This window comes from Festucalex cinctus, chromosome 12 (assembly GCF_051991245.1).
Source record: "Festucalex cinctus isolate MCC-2025b chromosome 12, RoL_Fcin_1.0, whole genome shotgun sequence".
NCBI classification, from domain to species: Eukaryota; Metazoa; Chordata; class Actinopteri; order Syngnathiformes; family Syngnathidae; genus Festucalex; species Festucalex cinctus.
The window spans coordinates 18,414,627-18,435,044 of record NC_135422.1 but is presented as its reverse complement, the minus strand read 5'-3'; the positions used below and the strand labels follow the sequence as shown (position 1 = coordinate 18,435,044).

The following is a 20,418-nucleotide window of genomic DNA, read 5'->3' as shown; positions in this document are numbered from 1 at the left end:
ATCATAACAATAGACACTAGGTTTTAATGTTAATTATGACGGCGAAATGTGGAGGTGATTCGTGCCACGCTAGTGCCTCACATTTTTTTTTTACATCTTTATTTAACTTTTAAATTGTCATCCAAGTTCCAAAAGAAGAGGAACAGTTTTTAAAGTAAAATGTAATAACAATAAGACACTCAGTTTTAATGTTAATGTTGACAGCGAAATGTGGACGTGATTCACGTTCATGTCACACTTTGTGCCTCACATTTTGACTTTGTTTTTCATACAAGCTGAAAAAGAAAAAGAGAATTACAACAACATATGTAATAAGTTCACGCTGACGTACGTTTGTTTTTTAAAAAAAAACGTTGCAAAAACACTAGCGTTAGCTGCAAGGCTGTGTCGTACAATCAATGATACTTTGGCGGGCACAAAAGTTCTTTTTTTTTTTTTTTTTTTTTTTTTTCCTTCTCCTGCTCATCGGCGGTGAATCACGGCACTTCAAGGTTGTTGGGATGGAAACATCCATCAAATAATGCGGCGCTCAGCCAGTGCTCAAATCTCGCCGCATGCAGCTCTCCGCTTCCACTTGTTGTTGTTGTCAAGTAAAACAGTCGGCAGCCACGCTAGACTCATCAAAACAACAGGAGGGGAGCCGTGTAACCAGGGAAAAAAAACAAAAAAACGCCGGCCTCAAAAGCATCTGGATACGAAACTGGTGAGAAACCTGTGCCGGTGGTTGCCGTGGCAACCATACAGCCGTCATCGTCGTCTTTTGTTTGCACGAACGCTAATGCTACAATTTCACAATTGTGTTGTGTTTCATGTGTAAAATGTTGAAAAGGGGAATGCTGTGAATACTTGAGTGATATCTTAGTTTATATGTTATTATTTGCGTCAAGAAAGGTTGAATTCACAATATAGAAAGTCCCTATTTAAATACACACTTGTCATGTTTTTAATAGTATTTGTCACTTATTTCTTTTAAAGTCATTACTTTTAAAATAATACAAACACATGTAAACATGGATAACACAAAAACGTACAGTGTAGGAATCCCTTTGTGGGTTTATAGTAAGTAAAACATGCCCCCCCCCCAAACTAATCAATTTATTGACTCACAATATAGTGCAGAAATATTCATGGCCAAAGATGTCCATCTGTAGATGCAAAAAAAGCAGGTGTGACATTAAACCTTTAGCAAAAACTAGGGTGAGCTGAAATGCTGAACTTCCTGTTTTCAGTCTTCTTCTTTAGTCAATCGTAGTGTGTCAAAGTACTGTACCACCACCTAGTGGTCAACAGTGGAATTACACTCAAATTAAATGGAACTAAATAGTTCTAAGCTGTATTTATCTTAAAAAAAAAAAAAATTTGCAAAATAGCATGGTAGCGAACCCGCAATAGATTTACGATATATGTCATTTCTGTGCACTGCTTAACTTGAAACAGATCTTCACTGAAAATGTACATATTTTTCTTTCACCCATACCGTGCTCCCTCCGCTAAATTTCAAACACGTCACTTTCTTTTTTTGTGCATCGTCAAGTTGATGAACAAACAAACGGCCATGATTGTGATCGTCATTGCTAATGAATACCTCGGAAAAATGATTATTAATATTATACACATGGAAATTTGTACTGAAAGTCGCTGTACCTAATATTTTGTCCCGTAACTGAAACCTGTGCACCATTCACGCAGCGTGAGCCCTGCACTCTTTTTTTTTTTTTTTTTTTTTTTTTTTTTCCATACCTTCGACACCTGACCCAACATGCCAGCACATTTCCCCACATGTGCATCTAGCGCATGTAGTTAGCATGTTAGCGCTCTCACATTGCCGGAGGCCCAAACGTGGCTTCCCCACTTAAATGGGCAAAAATGCAAGTGCACTCTGGACGGGGGTGAGGGAGAAACTCCCTGTCTTCAAGCTTGCCCGCAGGTGTATTTAGCCCACAAAAGGGCTCCACCCCCATCACCCCCTACCCGACACACGCTCGTAAATATTTGTGGTAGAAACCTGTTTCAAGTTGACGAGGTCTTTTTGATGTTTGTTTAGTCTCCAGCGGACTACTGTAAACGCCTCCAGGCCAAGTTGTATCCTGTAACCTAACTTTGTGGTTGAAGATTTATTTACCCCGGTCCCGGTTTTTCACAGTTCCTTTTCACACAGCCACATCCCCGGCGATTCAAAGTTGAGGCCATGGTCTGATCTTTATTTTGTCTGTTAGTGCACCATCTAGTGGTCGAACGGTGGTCTTAAAAATGCTCACTGACTTAGGACGTAGCGGGTATTTATTCAAGACAACACAGCACATTGAGCTTCCCCAAAAAACAGTCATTTCATGTCCTAAAAATCACTTGGGCCTATACTTATTCCAAAATATATAACCTGCCACTCGGTTTTATGTGTTCATTACTGAACCAGTAGAGGGCAGTCATGCACTAAACATGCCCAGAAGAAGACAGCAACAGGAAGTTATTGACATGATGTAGCTAACAGCTAGCTTTTACTCATGGAGTAACGTCACCTGTGAGTTTCAAGACACTATTACATGTGTAATGTCTGATGTATGTGTAAACTAAATGGTACTGTTTATTTACCTGAAGTGGCAATCGGTAGCGCGCTAATGCTGATCACGCATGCTAACCGTTTAGCGTAGGCTAATTTTGTTGGTGTCTAAATAAATATAATGAAAATAAATTTTAGTTTGGGCTTGGGGGGGGGGGGGGGGGGCGATAACTCGATTATTCAGTGGGATAATCGACAGGATCATCGATTTAAAAAAAAAAAAAAAAAAAAAAAAAAAAAAAAAATTGCCAGTGACAGCACTAAACACAACTGTATTGTATACGCTACTCTAGCAGTTGGCTAATGGCAGCTGGGCAACATGCCCCCCAAAGTTCAACCGACCAATCAGGATTCATCAGCACAGCCCTCCCCCTCAGAGCTTTCCAGTAAGATAGACAACAAGCGTCTTGTCGTGTTCGTACTTGGGTAGTCCCTGCAGATGGAACCTAGCGGACCACCAACCGTTGTGTGTGTACAAGGGGATTGCACAAACTCCCATGGTACATAGAGAAGTATCGGAATTAGTTCTTGCGGTCTTAAAGTTGTGTTAGTGTTAGGCGTAGCTTGTACAACATGTATGCCTGGTAAACAATGTACTTGTCTGTAGACAAGTGTTATATATGTGAGGTTTGATTAGTATCCATTATCCCGCTAATGGCCGTCATGCTCATTTTGTATTGGCGCAGTTATGGCACAATTGCTGTATGGTAATAATTTTGTCGCGTATTTATATCATAGCCGTCGTACAAAGCGTCATGTTGTCGTTTTTGTTTCTATTATGATGCTAATGATGATGACGACGATGATGTCATTGCAACATAGCGCGTCACCATCTAGGTAATGTGACTGACGTCTTTGTTCTTTCTCCCGGCAGAGGCGCCTCCCCGTGGCATGTCCAAGAATGGCTACTACTTTCAGGAAATGGGTGAGTTTGGACCGGAACGTTCTCGCGTACGATACACCAGCGTGCTAAGCCACCGTAACTATGCTAACTATCTCATGACAAAAGGCTATGAAATGACGCTACAACTACAATGCTAACAAAATGAGGTGACCTGCTAGCGCTAAAGCTTGATGGCGAGGGTCCTAGAAGTAACAAGTTCGTGCTAACAACGCTAACAAAACATGGTGGATGGCAATGAGGTGACCTGCAAGTGCTAAAAATGCTAACGGTGCGCGTTGGTGTCCTCAGAGCAGAGGGAGGTGGAGCCGGACGAGGAGCACGAGGGCCCAGAGGAGGTCCAGGACTTGCCCATCACCTCTGCAGACGACGTCCATCTTTACGACAACCAGGTCACCCCTGGACCAGGTCAAAGATGCTCACACCGTAACGACCGCCGACTCTAGAGATGCTAACAGTTGTGCCAATGTTAACTGACTTAGAGATGCTCACGCACTGTCAAATTAGTCATTAAAAGGGATGCTAACACACGTTCAGATGCTTACGCCACTCAATATGCTAACACTATTAACAGATGATAATCACTTATTGATGCTAACACACTGAAAGATGCTTAGTCACAGACACAAACACATTTCAAGATGCTAACTCACTAGTACATCTGTACACTCTCAAAAACTCACTGAAAGATGCTAACACACTCAGAAATGCCAACTCATTTAGCGACGTGAACATATATTAGAATGCTAACTCCCTTGGTAATAGTAACACCACTCGAGATGCTAACATGCTAAAGATCCTCACCCACTGAAAATAGTCATTTAGGGATGCTAGCACACTTTCAGATGCTTACGCCATTCAAAATGCTAACACTATTAACAGTTGATAAACGTAATCACTTATTGATGCTTATTGACACACAGTATTGCCAACTCATTTAGTGACGTGAACATGTATTGGACTGATAACTCGTGTGGTAATAGTAACACCGCTAGAGATGTTAAATGCTAACACTATTAAGAGATGATGAACTTAATCACTTATTGATGCTAACACACTGAAAGATGCTTAGAGACATGAACACATTTCGAGATGCTAACTCACTAGTAAATCAAAACACGCTCAAAAACCCACTCAGAGATGCTAACAGACTCAGAAACGCTAACTCATTTAGAGACATGAACATATATTTGAACGCTAACTCGCTTGGTAATAGTAACACCACTAGAGATGCTAACATGCTAGCATGCTTAAGATGCTCGGACTCAGTGAGATCCGAGGAGGTTTTTTTTTTTTTTTTTTTGTGCAATCCAGATGCGTTAGATCCAAATTTGGAACGTTTGGCCTTGACGAAGGTTCTTTAAAGTTGTTTGGACTGCTTGTCGTCCTCTTCTGATTGACGCTAGTAAAATTAGCAGTACTATTTTAGCCGCCGTGTGATGTTGCACAATGGTGTGTGTCTCCTGTGTGCGTATGTGGGTCAGCGTCTGAAGTGTGCGTTTGTTCGTAAATATATTGTAACTGTCGAAAAATAAAACACACTGACACACACGCACCGTTAACATTAGCGCTAATGCTTAACAAGGCTCATCCGTCTTGAAAAATAAATAAATAAAAGCAACTTTTGACATTCTTTACTGCGGTGTTGCTGCACTGTTTCCATGGTGATGGCATGGCAGGTGTTGATGGCTTCTCGGCTGCAGGTGCGCACCATTTGGACCCGGGTAGTCTCCCCCCGGGTTAACGATTGCCACGGTAACGGTCCCAGGTGCACCCGGAGAGCGACAGACGCCCGCTAGCTTCAAACGTGACGACATGCTGTCGGATAAAATAAGAAAAAAAAAATGTCGCACGCGGCTCGAAAACTGATGGGGTTCAAAATGATATTCTCATTTTTTTTCCCCCCCACTCCCCATGTCGACCTTTCCAGCAGACGCCGCCGCGCACGTCGTCGGCGTCTGCTGGCCGTTTTAAAAGCAGGCGAGCTCACGCAACATCACATATCCAAATATTGATAGCGGCAAGTCAAAGGCAGGACGTGAGGACGCGTAGTAGTTAAACCTCATCAGCGTCAAATATTATTGACTTTATCATTTTGTCAAATATGATTGAGTCGTCGTTTTCGCGTCGCCTGGTTGAGCGCAGATTTACTGTTTAGCCAAAGGTCGAGGCGCGAATAAATCTCCCGCTTTTCCCTTTGAACGGGACAAAGTCGATTTTAGTATTCCTTCCCATCATATAAAATGTCCGGCGAATTATGATAGGATTGCTTTCGTCTCCTTATCTGATGCGTTTGGACGCAGTCATGAGACAGCTCCATATATAGAACAGTTGACTAGTCCGTTCTTACGTAGACTTAGTACAAGTATTTTGTCAATAATTAGCTCTTATAGCATTAATATGACCTATTATGTCAGTATTTCTGATATAGTTGATATAAATTTGATATAGTTTGTCAGTTGTTAGGATTTTGATATACAGAGTTAATATTGGATTATATCAAGAGTTAGTTCTTATATGGGCTTAATGCAAGACTTTTATGTCAATAGTAAGTTCTTAAGTAAGGTTAATATAAGCCTATTATGTCAATAATAAGATAACATGACTTAATATTATTAATATTATGTCATTAGTTCTTATTTAGAGTCTAAGTGTATTACAGTAATGATTCTTATATAGCGTTAGAATCATCTTTTGCGTCAACAGGTCTGATATTGCTGCCGTACAAATATCTGTTGTTAATAGACATTTTCTATGTTGTTAGCTTTATGTCTATAGTTAGTTGTTAGAGATATAGTGCGTGATGTTAGTCGGTAGATCTTAAAAAGTCAATAGATCTTATTTAGCGTTAGCTCATATAGCGTTAACTCATTTGCTCCCAAAAAATGTTGCCATGGTCCCAAAAACATTAGTTTTTTATGTTTTTGTATTTATTTACTTTTTTAACGCTAGAGCATTATGCTAGAGCATATATAGGGCTTTGATGCAGCCTCTGACCTGAAACGGATGCTAAGCAATAGTAGTTATTACAAAAACGGCAAGCAGGTGGCAGCAGAGTATAAGAGATCATCCAGGGCCATGTTGCAACAAGCTGTTTTTGACAATGTTTTCACCAGGAATGTGAATAATGATGAAACTTAGCTATGTTCTAATTCTAATTGCCACAAAACGGAAACAGATAGAAATATACTTTTTTTTCCTGGTGAAAGGATAGACTAATCTTTCTTTTGGTAGGTTCCATGTTTTTATAGCAAGAGAACACAATATTCTGTGGGCCTTGTAAAATCAGTCAAAATCCAGTAAAACAGCCGGGAGTGAATGGGATTGCTTCAAGTGAAAATGGCTGCGAGTGAATTAGTTAATATAAATGTATTATGGCAGTAATTATTTTCTGTAAAGAATTGGTATGAGGTCCTAAACTAGATCACGCTAGCATAACCGAAATATAGCATTAGTTAGTTCTGAAATAAAAATGACTTGACTTGACTTATAGAGTTAGTGTAACATTACGTTTAATCTCCTCTGTAGGAAGTCGGTATAAGTTTATGTCAAAAGTTATTTTAACTTAGTATAAGCCCATTAGCTGCCTGTATTGTGATGAGTGAAGTTATTTGTGAATTTTAATATTTTATTCCACAAGTCAGTGCTTTTACAGAGTTAGTGTGTGTTTTGTCAATAGTCCATATAGAGAGTTAGTAGAGGGCGTTCTTGTCAGTTCTTTGCAAGCTAGCGTTAACCTATTTTCTCAACACTTAATTTACAGACTTCGTATTATGACAGTATGTCACTAGTTGCTTCTTTTATAGGATTAGTATTTTGCCACGAGTCATTTGATGTAAAGACCAAATATGTAGAAGTGTATTATGTCACTTGTCAATTCTAATAGAACTAGAACTAGACTAAGTGCAATTTCTAGTGATAGACCGATGTGCTTTTTTCAGGGCCGATGCCGATACCGATTATTAGTCATCAAGAAGGCCGATAACTGATATTTCAAGCCGATATTCATTGGCAGTAAAAGAGAAAATAACAGCGTAAAAAAAACAACAACTTCTCTTTTAATTTTAAACACATTAAGAATAGACAGCATGTGTTAAGCTAAATTCAAAACTAAGCAAGCAAATAAATAGTTTTCTACTGTAAATAAAGTTTTTCAAATTTTCAACGTAATTTCTAAATTAATTTATTTTTTTATAAATTAAAAAGTGTTGGGACTTCCCAGTAGCAGCAGTGACAAATGTATACAAAATTAAATGTATCTAATTTTGGGTTTTCGTCAGGGTTCAAAAGATCTTTGTAGACAGTGAAAAATTGTCTGAATATGTTTGAAATGTCTTTGCAACAAGTAAAATGTGTCTATAAACATCTTACAAATCTCTCGATGAAAGCACAAAATTTGCTACGTTCGTAAGCATTCGCTGCTCGGTGAGATTCCAGCTTTATCGGCCTTCAGATTCGTAAAAAAGGCCGATGCCGATATTTGTCAACATGCCAAATATCGGCACCGATAATCTGCCCTGCCGATAATCGGTCTATCCCTAGGCCCAATTTCTGTAGAAATTGCGTGGTAATGCTGAACACTAGCTGAATGCTAAGATTTTGAGTGCATGTGGAATGCTTATGAAGTAAATTAAGAGATAAAATATGAAATTATGACCTCCTGATTACTGGACAATGCACTTTACCAACTGTGCCACCAAGCAGTATCAGAAACCTGGTAATGACGGTAAGTTATATGTACGGAAGTACATAAAAAATTCTTATATAAAAAAAAATTAGATTGATATGATGTCAATGTTCTTATGCAGACTTAGTGTGAATTTGGAATTAGTATAAATGTGTAGTGTCATTAGTTCCTCCTTTTGATGAACGTGCTCGTTTGTTGCGATTGTTAAAACAAAAAAAGAGGAGTACTTAATATCAGTAGAGGCGTGTCGCTAATCGTCTTCTTTTATGGATATAAAAATGATCTTCTTAGCATGGCCGCCTGACAGCAATTAGAGCATGGTGTCGGCCAGCCGGGCCACGTGCACGCCGCGCGCCCCCCACCTCCAAACATCCCGGTCACGCAGCAGGGACGACGACGTCTTCCTTAAGCTCCCATTGATTCCCCCGACAGGCCACGGAGGAAAGCCCGCGCGAAAGCTAATAACGTTGTCCCCGCGCTAGACGCTAAGCGCCGTTATATAACGCCATGAAAGGTTTTCCCCCTCCGTAGTATGAATGTTTTTTTTCTTCTTTTTTTTCTTTTTGTCTTCTATCGCCGCAGAGCTCGGAATCACGTGTAGATTAAAAGCGTTATCGGAGAAGCGGCCTCGCATCGCAACAATCCCTTCTTTGCCTTCTTCTTTTTCCTTCTTCGCTTTTCAGAGGGAAAAGATCTCCTCGTCTTCACTTCAGCAACCAGATTTGCTATACGTGGCATTATTTTTGTGGTCCTACTTGCTGAGGAAAGTCCTCTCGAGCAGCAGTTGCAGCCATGATGGAGAGTCTTGAGCCATTTTGATATTTCGCCCCTCGTCTCGTTTGCCTTTTCAAATAGTTACGCAGTATGATCCGTATCCTTAGCAATCTTGGGTGGTGAGAAAATAAAGAAAATATTGGGGTTATAATAAAGAAATATTTTGCAAACATTTTCAAAATATTTTGACAGATCATCTTAATATTGATTTGAACATGTTCATTTTTTGAATGTTTAGAAAAAAAAAAAATCTCAACATTTGAGAAATGGGCAACTAGCGGCCCGGGCACTGGCCACACTCTGAGGGGCCCCTTGATTAATTAAAAGTAAATGGAAGAAATAAATTACTTAAAAACAAATACTTTTTACAAACCCCCCAAAATCAAGAAACATTAATAAAAATGTGTTTTCCACAAACAAGGGCAAACATTGAAAAAAAAAATATGTATCGTAAATCCTCCCCAATTTCTTTCTTTTTTACTGAAAAAAAAAATCTTCAGCTATGGCCGACCACATTCTGATGGGTCCCCTGATTAATTAAAAATGAATCAATAAATAATAACAGGGGAATAATGAACAAATATTTTGCAACTATTTTCAAAACATTTTGAAAGCTCAGCTTGATATTGTTTTGAACATTTTCATTTTTTTTTTATGTTTAGAAAATAAAAAATAGACAAAAAAAATGGACAACCCACACTCTGAGGGGCCCCTTGATTAATTAAAAATAAAGAAATAAATGACAAAAAAGAGGCTTTTATTGCGATCATGTGACCACTTGTTGCTAGGCAGAATATGTGGAGCACAATTGTGTGTGGGCGGCACGGTGGAGGAGTGGTTAGCACGTCCGCCTCCCAGTTCTGAGGACTCGGGTTCGAGTCCAGGCTCTGGCCTTCCTGGGTGGAGTTTGCATGTTCTCCCTGTGCCCGCGTGGGTCTTCTCCGGGAACTCCGGTCTCCTCCCACATTCCAAAGACATGCATGGCAGGTTAATTGGGCGCTCTGAATTGTCCCGAGGTGTGCTTGCGTGAGTGTGGATGGTTGTTCGTCTCTGTGTGCCCTGCGATTGGCTGGAAATCAGTCCAGGGTGTGTCCCGCCTACTACACGAAGCCAGCTGCGATAGGCTCCAGCACCCCCCGCGACCCTTGTGAGAAATAAGCGGTCAAGAAAATGGATGGATAGGTATGCAAATCTGCAAGTACCACACTGCATATGTATGGAGGAATAGACTGTATTTTTAAGTGGTAATATCACCGTTCACCACTCGTTGGCAGACATGGCTTGCACTGGGTCTTATACTGACTGCCTGAATACTTTTTTTTCTGATACAGTGGACTATTCTGTCTTGTTACTATGCAGCCCATTGATTTGAAAATGTTGCTGTAAATGAAAGCCAAAGAAGGAAGATACATCATCGTAAACATTTTTTTTTTTAAACTGGACTACTCAAGGAAACAGGATTTTGTTCATAAATAAGGCTCATGCCAGAGAATCAAACATTAGGTCAGAAAATACCACTTGATCAGTTTTTAAAGTCAAGCTGTTGCTGATTGTAATACCAGGCCACAAACCTCACCACATTCACGTGAATTTGTTGTCTTTTTTTTTTTTTTTTCCTTCCCAACATGACAAGGTCGGCTAAAAGTGCGTGACGGTTAACAACATCCTCTCTTATAATTGTGTTTTTTTGTTTTGCTTCCCGTGCAGAGAGCGACGACTCCGGCTGCGTGCTGCTCAACACGTCCAGGAGGGTAAGCCTCAAATGACTTCATTAATACCAAAAAAAAAAAAAAAAAAAAAAAAAAAAAAGGGTTGTAACGAGCTCGCGGGCATCGCGCTCATTAGCGGCAAGGTGCACGGAAGGACTTTCTGCAACTGTCATCATACCTGCCGTATGTTTGTGAACGTGATTCTGACAACCCAGACGCTCTGCTGTCACACTCGATATCTTCTCTTGTAGATGTAATATCTTAAAAGATGTGTTCTGTCTTTTCTATTAATTCTATATAGCTTGTAAACTAAGCTTAGTTTGTCGGTTCTCAAATGAGCATTTTTAATGTTTACCTGCATATCCTCAGTGCTGCAGCTCCGTATGTTGTGCATGCCGCTTTTGATCTCACGACGTTATTTCCAAAAAAATAATACGCGCAGTTGACGAGAGCCCGAAATAGCCGCCCTCCCGCTTCTCCAGACGCGCAAACAAACACAGTGTGACAATGCGGTGTGTCACTATGTCTTCCATAAAGACATCCTTTCATGTTTTGCAAAGAGCAGCGGGGGCTTCCACCCCGTCTTGGGGGTTTTGTCAATCCCTCGATCAATACTGCTGGAGGGGGGGAGCGCGGGTTGGATGTCTACGCTCCGTATCGAACCGCAGTCATCTGGCCGTCCATTCAAGCGTCTCTTGAAAGATTCGGAGGCTGCCTTTTGACTTTTTGGGTGGCAAAGTATTGAGTAAAGGGGGCGGAGGGAGATGAATACATTTATATTTTTAATAAATTTGCAGAAATTTCACGATGGAGCATTATGTTTAGAATTTTTACACAAAAAAAAAGAAAATTCAAATTGTTGCCTAACAAAGGGGAAATTTGAACACTGCTGTTAGCATGCTAACATTTAGCACACATTATTAATGCCGTAACATCTTACACCTCACTTGCTATTGTGCTACTGAGTACATAAAGGTGATAAATGCTACAATGCTAACAGTTTTATAACAAGACAGCAAAAATGAAGACAAAAACTTAATAAGATTTTACATCATGCGCTGTTGTTATGTATGATTTGAAATGAGAATTGACAACATTCGAACATGCTAACATGTACCATTCTAACATCCAAAATGCTAAAATGTTAATCCCGGTAAACCTTGCTGTCTATATCAAATGCTAACAGTTGTAGCTTAGCTAGCAATGCTATTGCGGTTTGCGCGGTGATTGCTAACATGCTAACACAGTTCGTCTGTAAATACGTAGCATGCTAACATGCAAAATGCAAAAACGTTAATCCCGGTAAACCTTGCTGGCTGTACCAAATGCTAACAGTTGTAGCTTAGCTAACAATACTAATGCAGTTTGCGCTGCGATTGCTAAGATGCTACCTGTTGCTAATAATAACAGCAATGTCTGTGTGGCACAGTACGTGAAGCTGATGAACTTCGAGGAGGAGATCCGGGCCCATCGCGACCTTGACGGCTTCCTGGCTCGCGCCAGCATCCTGTTGGACGAGACGGCGGCGTCGCTGGACGACGTCCTGAAGAGAATGCTGAGACACGTCGGGCAGGACGACAACGCCCCGGAGCCCGGGTGCAACTTTGAGGACATCATGAGTTTGCTCTTCACCGACGCCGGCGCGCAGGAAGTCAACGGTGAGTACGACCTTCAACCTCCTGAAGCTATCGACAACTATCTGTCATTCATAGACAATTCTGTGAAACGATCTTAAATGTCCCACTCTGAACACTAGAAGTAGCTGAAACCATCTTCAATTATTGGAAGCTACGTAAAAATACAAAATTATCGACTACTATGCAAACTTATGGACAGAGTACAAATATGTAAAACTAATCTGTATTTTAACTCGCGCGAGCCGCCTAGTAGGACCACCGGATGGGCGGCAGGCGACCCCTGCGCCCACGCCGTTGACACCTGGGCCAGGTGATAATTGAATGGTGCCACCCGTCGCTAACTGAGCTCCTCGAAGGTCTCTCCAACATGGCAGTCGGCCGCCACTCCAGCCAGCGCTTGCCACCGCCTCATTCCTGTGAGGAGAGGCTCTTCATGCGCACAACAATTATAGACTTTTATAGAAATGTAATTTTAGTTGGTCAGATGGGAGCTTCAATTTATTTTTCCTGGTCATGTAAACCACTTGTTGCTAGGCAGAATTTGTGGAGTAGCATATGTAAATAGCAGCTAAAGGTCAGCAGCATTACTATAAATAATTTGCAAATATCTACAAATATTTTATTAAAAAGTATGAAAATTAACTAATCTTTTTACACTATCTTTCGACCAATTGTTGCTAGACCATGCCCATATTTAGTCATTAAATCACAAAAAACCGTATGGAAAAAAATGGTGCCCAGATGCGCTTCCCTTGTAAGGTAATCACTTGTTGCTCGGCAGAATTAGTGAGGCACTGAATTTTGTGCCTCTGAACTCAATAAATTGTCATTACACCATTAAAAAGTAAGAATCTGTGGGAGTCCTGAGGCTTTTATTGCAGGTCATGTGACCACTTGTTGCTAGGCAGAATATGTGGGGCACAATTGGGTGTGATCCCAGGCTCATATTTTATTATTAAAACACTAAAATGTATGAACGAATGCTGCTCAACTATAGCTTTGTGACTATCTGTTGCCAGGCAGAATTTGTGGTGCACAAACTTTTGTGCCCCACAACCCCATTTGTAGTCATTACGTCACTAAAAAGTAAGGACAAAAGAGAGGGCGGATATTTTCTTTCCTTATAAGGTGATCACTTGTTTCTAGGTAGAATTTGTAGAGCAAAACTACACCTCAAATGTTATCCTTAAATATTTAAGTAACAACAAAGGGAGCTCGGAGGCTGTGCTTTGGTTATGTGATCACTTGTTGCTAGGCAGAATTCGTGGAGCACAACCATTACTGATTTTGACCGAGAGAGGGGGGAAAAAAGTTTTTGTTTTTTATCTTCAGCATACCGCCATCTGCTGGACGCTATTATGCAAAATTTCCAGCGCACTCAATAGTAGTGTGCCGGAAAATAAATGAAGATTTATGGAGCATTAATTGGAAATATGAGCGCTGTCACACGTTGAAGGTCAGTGTAACATTTATGAGGTGGATATATTTAAGCAGGACTTTCCTTTGCACAACTTTTTTAATGGGAGAGGAGACGCACTGGAGTAACCCTCTCGTTAGCTCCGCGTTGGTGAGGGAGACTTTTAATTCGCCCAAAAAATAACTCAAGCAGCTTTTCTTCCCGAGGAAACATCTTAGCAGCAACAACAACAACAATCATGGCCGACGCAAGCAAGCCAGGAGCTAATTAGCGGCGGCGGCGGAGCTGCAGATGTGATGTAACGATTTGTCAGTTATGCAAGCAAACACACCGCCGATTCGCATTCGGTGAGAAAAACATGGCACATTACAAACACTTCTGATTGGAAAATATAGCCATTTAGCAACAAAATCGCTCGTGATGCTTCCCGGTCGCCTGTTGCCGGGCAGATGCAGCGATTGATTATTAGCCTGTTTTCTTGATCATGTGATCACTTGTTGCTAGGCGGAGTTCATGGGGCACGATCGTGTGTGCCCACAGATTTATTTGTCATTTAAATCGCCAAAAAGTACCCCAAAAAAATGAGTTCAGATGTTTGTTTGTTTTTTCTGGTCACATGACTACTTGTTGCTAAATAGAATTTGTGAAGTGCAATCATAGCAATCGTTTTACTGATTATGTGACCATTTGTTGCTGCACATTACTGGGGCACAATCATGTGTTCCCCCCAATTTTATAATTTGTTGTTCAAGCACACAAAAAAAGTCATGTGAAAACTTGTTGCCAGGCAGAAGTCGTGGGGTACTGTACTAACCATAAAAGAGCAAATGTTCATTTTTTTTACCTGTGACTTTTCTGTCCTCCTCCTTCTTCTTCCTTTGTTTTGCACGCAGACAGTTTTGTTTTCTTTGACGACGGTAAGCGAACACGAGAGCAAAAAATTTCATATATCATTTTTTTTCCGCCCGTATCCCCATCACAATCTGTCACGTCGTCATTCCACCCGTGAATACTCGTGACCCCGTCCATCCGCCTGGATCTTCCTCCCCGCCCATGTCACGGCTAATCTTAGCCGTTAGCCAAATGGCACCTTTATTGTCACATTTTTGTTGAAAACATAGCCTGTTTGTGAGCAAAATTGAAAAATAAGGAATAAATCACTTGTTTGTTTGCTAGGTTGCAAGCTACTTCCTGGCTCGTGGAGCATAACGTAAGATGTGGTGTTCTTAGCCAGTTAGCGTGACATGTAGCATCTTATTTACCATTTTGTGATTTGTTAGTTTGCAAGCCACGTTGCTCTTGGGGAATAACGTAAAGTAAAAAAACAAAACGTAAGTAAACCTAACGAGAATGTCTTATAATCGTGAGTTAGCGTGTTTGTCATTTGCGTCGTATGTCAGTTAGCAAGCTACTTCCTGGTTTGCGGAGACTTTACAAAATGTGGAGTTAGCATGACATGTTAGCGTTATTATTTGTGTCGTATCCTCGTTTGCAAGCAACTTCCTGATTCTTAGGGAAAACGTAAAATGTGAACATAGTTTTGTTAGTATTTTAGCAATTCATGTTAGCGTCATATTTGTTGTTTTTGTTACATGCTAGTTTGTAAACTACTTCCTGGTTCTTGGAGAATAACATAAAATTTGAATATAGTTTCCGTAGTATTTTAGCATGAGATGTTAGCATCTTATTTGTTGTTTTTGTTACAATCTAGTTTGTAAACTACTTCCTGGTTCTTGGAGAATAACAAAATGTGGAACTTGGCTGGTTTTCATAAGCGAATATTTTACAATTGTGAGTTCGCACAACATGTTAGCGTCCTATTTATAATGTTTCCTAGCGCGACGGCGTTACATAACTGCAATTTAGCGTGACATGTCAGCACCACTCGACCTCAGTGTCACCGTACGATTGGCGTCCTCACGGATTTGCACCCCTCTCCCGCGTCCACCCTTCATCGGCGTGGTGTGACATCATCAGCATGCCGCGCGCCGATTGGCCCGTGATGTATTTGCCTCCATATAGGATAAGTGTTTCATCTGCCACCTCGTCTCATTTAATCACCTCCTTCACCGGGCCCTCCGCCGGCCATGAGGGAAAACCAATCATTCCTCTGTGCGTGTGCGTGCGTGTGTGGGTGTGTGGGTGTGTGGGTGGGGGTGTGTGCGTGGGTGCGTGCGTGTGTGTGTGTGTGTGTGTGTGTGTGTGTGTGTGGGTGTGGGTGTGTGTGTGTGGAGGGGGGGGGGGGGGGGGGGGGGTTGTGACAGACAGTTAATCTCCGAGGCTGCATAAGATTGTGGGGTTTTATTGAGGTCACCTCCAAAAGATGCTCCTCAACCTGCTGCGCACCTCCAGCCAATACAACATATATTAGAATCCACATTTGGATTATTACAAGGCACATTTGTAATATGAGGCCGATTTGGGACAGTCCTCGTGTGTGATTTCGAGCCAAAGTTAAGGTTTAAAAAAAAAAAGGGTTAGGGTTTCAAATTGGAGCTTGAAGGCAAAGTTGGGGTTTCAAACAAGGGTTAGGTGTCAAAGTCGGGAGTTGGTGGTGTCAACTTAGTTAGCTCAATTCAATTAGAGCTTCCAAAGAGGAGTTAGGGTTTCAAATTGGGTTTCAAATAAAAAATTAAGGTTGGCCTTTCAAATCAGGTTTTTAAGAGTTAGGGTTTCAAATTAGGGTTTTAAGGGAGGGTTGGGGCTTCAAATTAGGGTTTCAAACCTTGGTTAGTCTTTCAAGTTAGGGTTTTAAGAAACAGTTAAAGTTTCAAATTAGGCTTTCATGAGAGAGTTGGGGTTTCAAAAGCGAGTTTGTTTCAAGCCTGAGTTTGGTTTTCAAATTGGACCTGTGAGCAAAAATTGTTGGGTGATTCCTGACTGAGGTTTTGCGCTGCGTCAATAATTGAATTGAACTGAAACTTTTTTTTCTGCCTCGTCCTTCTCTTCCCGCTCGTCTTTTATCAGCGGCCGCCTCATTCCGCCTTCCCGCCAGTGGTCTCCATGGCGACGGCCATCATTTTTTTTCCGCCGTCGACGCGAGCCGCTCAATTCGCCGAGACGGCGCACGTGATGGGGGAAACAAACGCATTGCAAATCCAATCAAAGCCAAAAAAGAATGAAGGGTGACTCATGAATATTCACGAGCAGGAAGATTCTCCCGTGCAATCGGAATCAAGCACGTCTGTCGCCTGCTGACCAAACCAGCCGACATCCAGTCGAACGCCGGCTCATTGGCAGCACATCTTTTTCTGCATTTTGGCCTCCATCACGGATGGGTTCAAGTGAAGTGAAGTCAAGTTTGGTTAGGGTTTGGAATTATGGCTTTTAGACAGAGTGAGTGTTTCCAAGGTTTCAAATCAAGTTTTGAAGCCTAGATTAAGGTTTCACATTAGGGCTTCAGATAAGGATTTGGCTTTCAATGAATATTTAAGGTTTGAATTTAAATTTTTGAGACAGAGTTAGGGTTTCAAATTAGGGTTACAGTTTCTGAGTAAGGTTATGACAGGGTGAGTGTTTCTAACTTTAAACTACAAAAATTTCCACGGAAATTTTGGATGTGACTGCTGACTCTTGCAATGGCACTTGGCACTTCATTTATTAGCACTTTTCCACCTAACAAGGCCGTCAAAGCGCTTTACATTTTTGACAACCCATTCACCTACTGATGGTGCAACATCAGGAGCAATCGGGAGTTCAGTATCTTGCTCCAGGATACTTTGACGTGGTCACAATGGCATGGGATCGAACCCACAACCTCTGGGTTGGAAGACAACCACCATACCACTGAGCCATGCTGCCCTGCAAGGTGGAGAGCCGCATGCACTGAACAGTTTGCCAAATCCTGTTGAAATCAGGGCAGTTCTGGGTCACTTCCTGTTGAAATCAGGTCACTTCCTGTTTATTTTAGGCCACTTCCGGGTCACTTCCTGTTGAAATCAGGTCACTTCCTGTTGATTTTAGGCCACTTCTTGGTCACTTCCTATTGAAATCAGGTCACTTCCTGTTGATTTCAGGCCACTTCTGGGTCACTTCCTGTTGAAATCAGGTCACTTCCTGTTGATTTTAAGCCACTTCTGGGTCACTTCCTGTTGAAATCAGGTCACTTCCTGTTGAAATCAGATCACTTCTGGGTCACTTCCTGTTGAAATCATGTCACTTCATGTTGAAATCAGTCAGTTCCGGGTCACTTCCTGTTGAAATCTGGTCAATCCCTAGGTGCTTGATTTGTGGATCTTTTCCCCCCTTCTCTATTCATTCCTATGGGACTTTTTGTTTTTTTTGGGGTTTTTTTTTTTTTGGGGGGGTGATTGCGTCGCCATGGTAACTCGGAATTCTGGAAAAAAAAGAAATCCCCGCCGAGTCAGATCGAGCTGCATCTTTAGATACCTCATTTGTGTCGGTACGTTCAACGGTTCGGGCCGCATTTTGTCTGGAAAATTTTGGTCAATAAAAAAATAATAAACGCCGTTTTCGACGATAGTAATATGTGCCTCTTTTGCCTCGCAAGCGGCTCCGTAGAAGTCACGTAAATTAAACTTTCCATCTTTGGTTTCAACTCGACAAAGTTTAGGTTTCAAATTCACGTCCGGGTTCTGGTTTTGAAAGAGGATTTCAAACAAGGATTTTAGGCTTTTAAATTAGCGTTTCATTAGTAGTATTTGGGTTTCAAATTTAGGTTTCAAGGAAGAGTTAAGGATGGCTAAGGTTTGAACTCAGAGAAGAGTTTTCAAGTCTGGGTTTGGGTTTCAAATTTGAGTTTAGGAAGCGTGTGCGTGCCGGCATGTGCGACGTTCAACTTGACCTCAAAGCTCCTCTCACGTGCTCCCTTCATTGTCGTATGTTCTTATTACGTGTCGTTGCATCTTCTTTTCTTCTTCCGGCCAGTTCACCTTCTGTCCGAGACCATCCAGGGCGTGACGGCCACCGACACGGGAATTCACTACCAGCAGTCCTGGCTCTGCATCCTGTGAGTACCGGGAAACCAATCATCAAGCCACATGCCTCTTCACCAAGACATTTGATTACGTCACCATCGGAACAACTGGACCAATATTTTGCATTTTTTATGTAATCGGCTGGAATGTCTTGATTTGCTGAATCGATCAATACTTGCAGCCTTGACGTACTTGTATTGTGTGCGTGTGCGAAGGTGCAACCTGAAGAACCTCCAGCGGCGCCACGTGTGCATCTCGCGGCTGGAGAGGCCTCAGAACTGGGGGGAGAACTGCTGCGAGGTCCGTTACGTCATCCTGGTCCTGGCGCCCCTCAAAATGGTACCAAAAAAAAAAAAAGCTCTTACTTTTCTTTATCTTATATAGTTTTTATGTATATATTTTTTTATTTATATAATTACATTTTTATGGGATTTATTTTTGTATTTTAGAATATTTTATATTTTATTGACTTAAACTGATTTTTTCTTAGTTCTTTTTTACACTTATGTGAGAGAAAAATGTGAATCATTGTAGACTGTGTGATTACTGTGCAGTAAACATACATTGCTTCCAGTTTATCTAGTTAAGAATCAATTGACCATTTTTATTCTATATATTATAATTTCTGATCCTTTAAAATGGTATGGTTCATTTTCTTGTAAAGATTTGAAGTATTCTGTGTGCCCTGCGATTGGCTGGCAACCAGTCCAGGGTGTCCCCCGCCTACTGCCCAGAGCCAGCTGAGATAGGCGCCAGCTCCCCCCCGTGACCTTTGTGAGGAATAAGCGGTCAAGAAAATGGATGGATGGATGGATGGATGGATACCTTTTTATACTTTTAATATAAATATTTTTATTTGTATAAATTACATTTTTATAATATGTGATTTATTTTTGTATTTTAGAATAATTGTTATTTTATTTACTTAAACTTTTTTCTTTTAGTTCTATTATCATTTATTAATTATTTAGTTTATAGACATTTTTTTATTTATTTTCATAGTTATTATTTCTACATTGTCTTTTTTCCTTATTTTTATTTTATAAAGTAGTGTAAATATACCTTTTATACTTTGACTACAGTATATGTATTTGTTTGCATTATATTTTTTCAATTTGATTTAGTTTGACATTTTTAGTAAATTTTAGCAAATATTTTTAGACTTAGTTTTTTTTATTTAGTTCTTATTTTATTGTATTGTAGTTTTTTTCCCCCCTTGCATTTCTAGCCATGTATTTTGACACGCGTACACGGTGAAGGTGGATTAATCACCGTCCTGCCCTCGGGTGGCTGATTATTTTTTCTGTTAGTCTCTGCTGGACGCCGACGCCTTTTGGTCTCGTTAACTCAAACGAATATGCGGAATGAAATCCCCACAAAGGAAATACTGCCAACTTGTTTCTTTTTCCGATGCTGTGACACTGTAACATCAAACAAACCGTATTGACAAATATGCAACATTTCCGCTCTCATCTTGCGAACGCCTTCTGCCTTTTTTTTTTTTTCCCTATGGCGCTTTTGATTCCCAGTCGGCGGGATTTGTGCTGGTGGGTTCCCCCGCTTTGTATTCCGACTCGGGCTGAAACAAATTACAGCGGCGCGGGGATCCCGCCCAGTCACGGCGGCAATTATTTTCATCCCGGTGCAGCAAAAGTGTCGTGTCGCATTTCACAAAGTGGCCTCTTGCTCGCTTTGCCTCCGTTTGCACGCCACCTGACCACAAGGGATTCAAAGCTCTATTTTTTTTTTTTTTTTTTTTACACCGGTAAATGCAAAATAGGTATGAATTAGTCACAACA

General features: G+C 41.0%; 1 protein-coding gene across 7 annotated transcripts in view; it reads left to right on the top strand.

The window, feature by feature from the left end:
- The window catches only part of slc4a11 (solute carrier family 4 member 11), a 70,996-nt gene that overhangs the window by 25,870 nt on the left and 24,708 nt on the right, over positions 1–20,418 (top strand). For 2 of the 7 annotated variants that reach the window (XM_077538836.1, XM_077538837.1), the window contains exons 2-8: positions 3,432–3,482; positions 3,750–3,884; positions 10,627–10,670; positions 12,058–12,286; positions 14,576–14,599; positions 18,570–18,651; positions 18,835–18,958. In XM_077538836.1, coding sequence (XP_077394962.1) covers positions 3,432–3,482; positions 3,750–3,884; positions 10,627–10,670; positions 12,058–12,286; positions 14,576–14,599; positions 18,570–18,651; positions 18,835–18,958 — 689 coding nt within the window. Of the gene's footprint in view, positions 1–2,949; positions 3,058–3,431; positions 3,483–3,749; positions 3,885–10,626; positions 10,671–12,057; positions 12,287–14,575; positions 14,600–18,569; positions 18,652–18,834; positions 18,959–20,418 lie in introns of those variants that run through there. The other 5 variants (XM_077538841.1, XM_077538843.1, XM_077538842.1 and 2 more) reach the window with 4 other exon arrangements.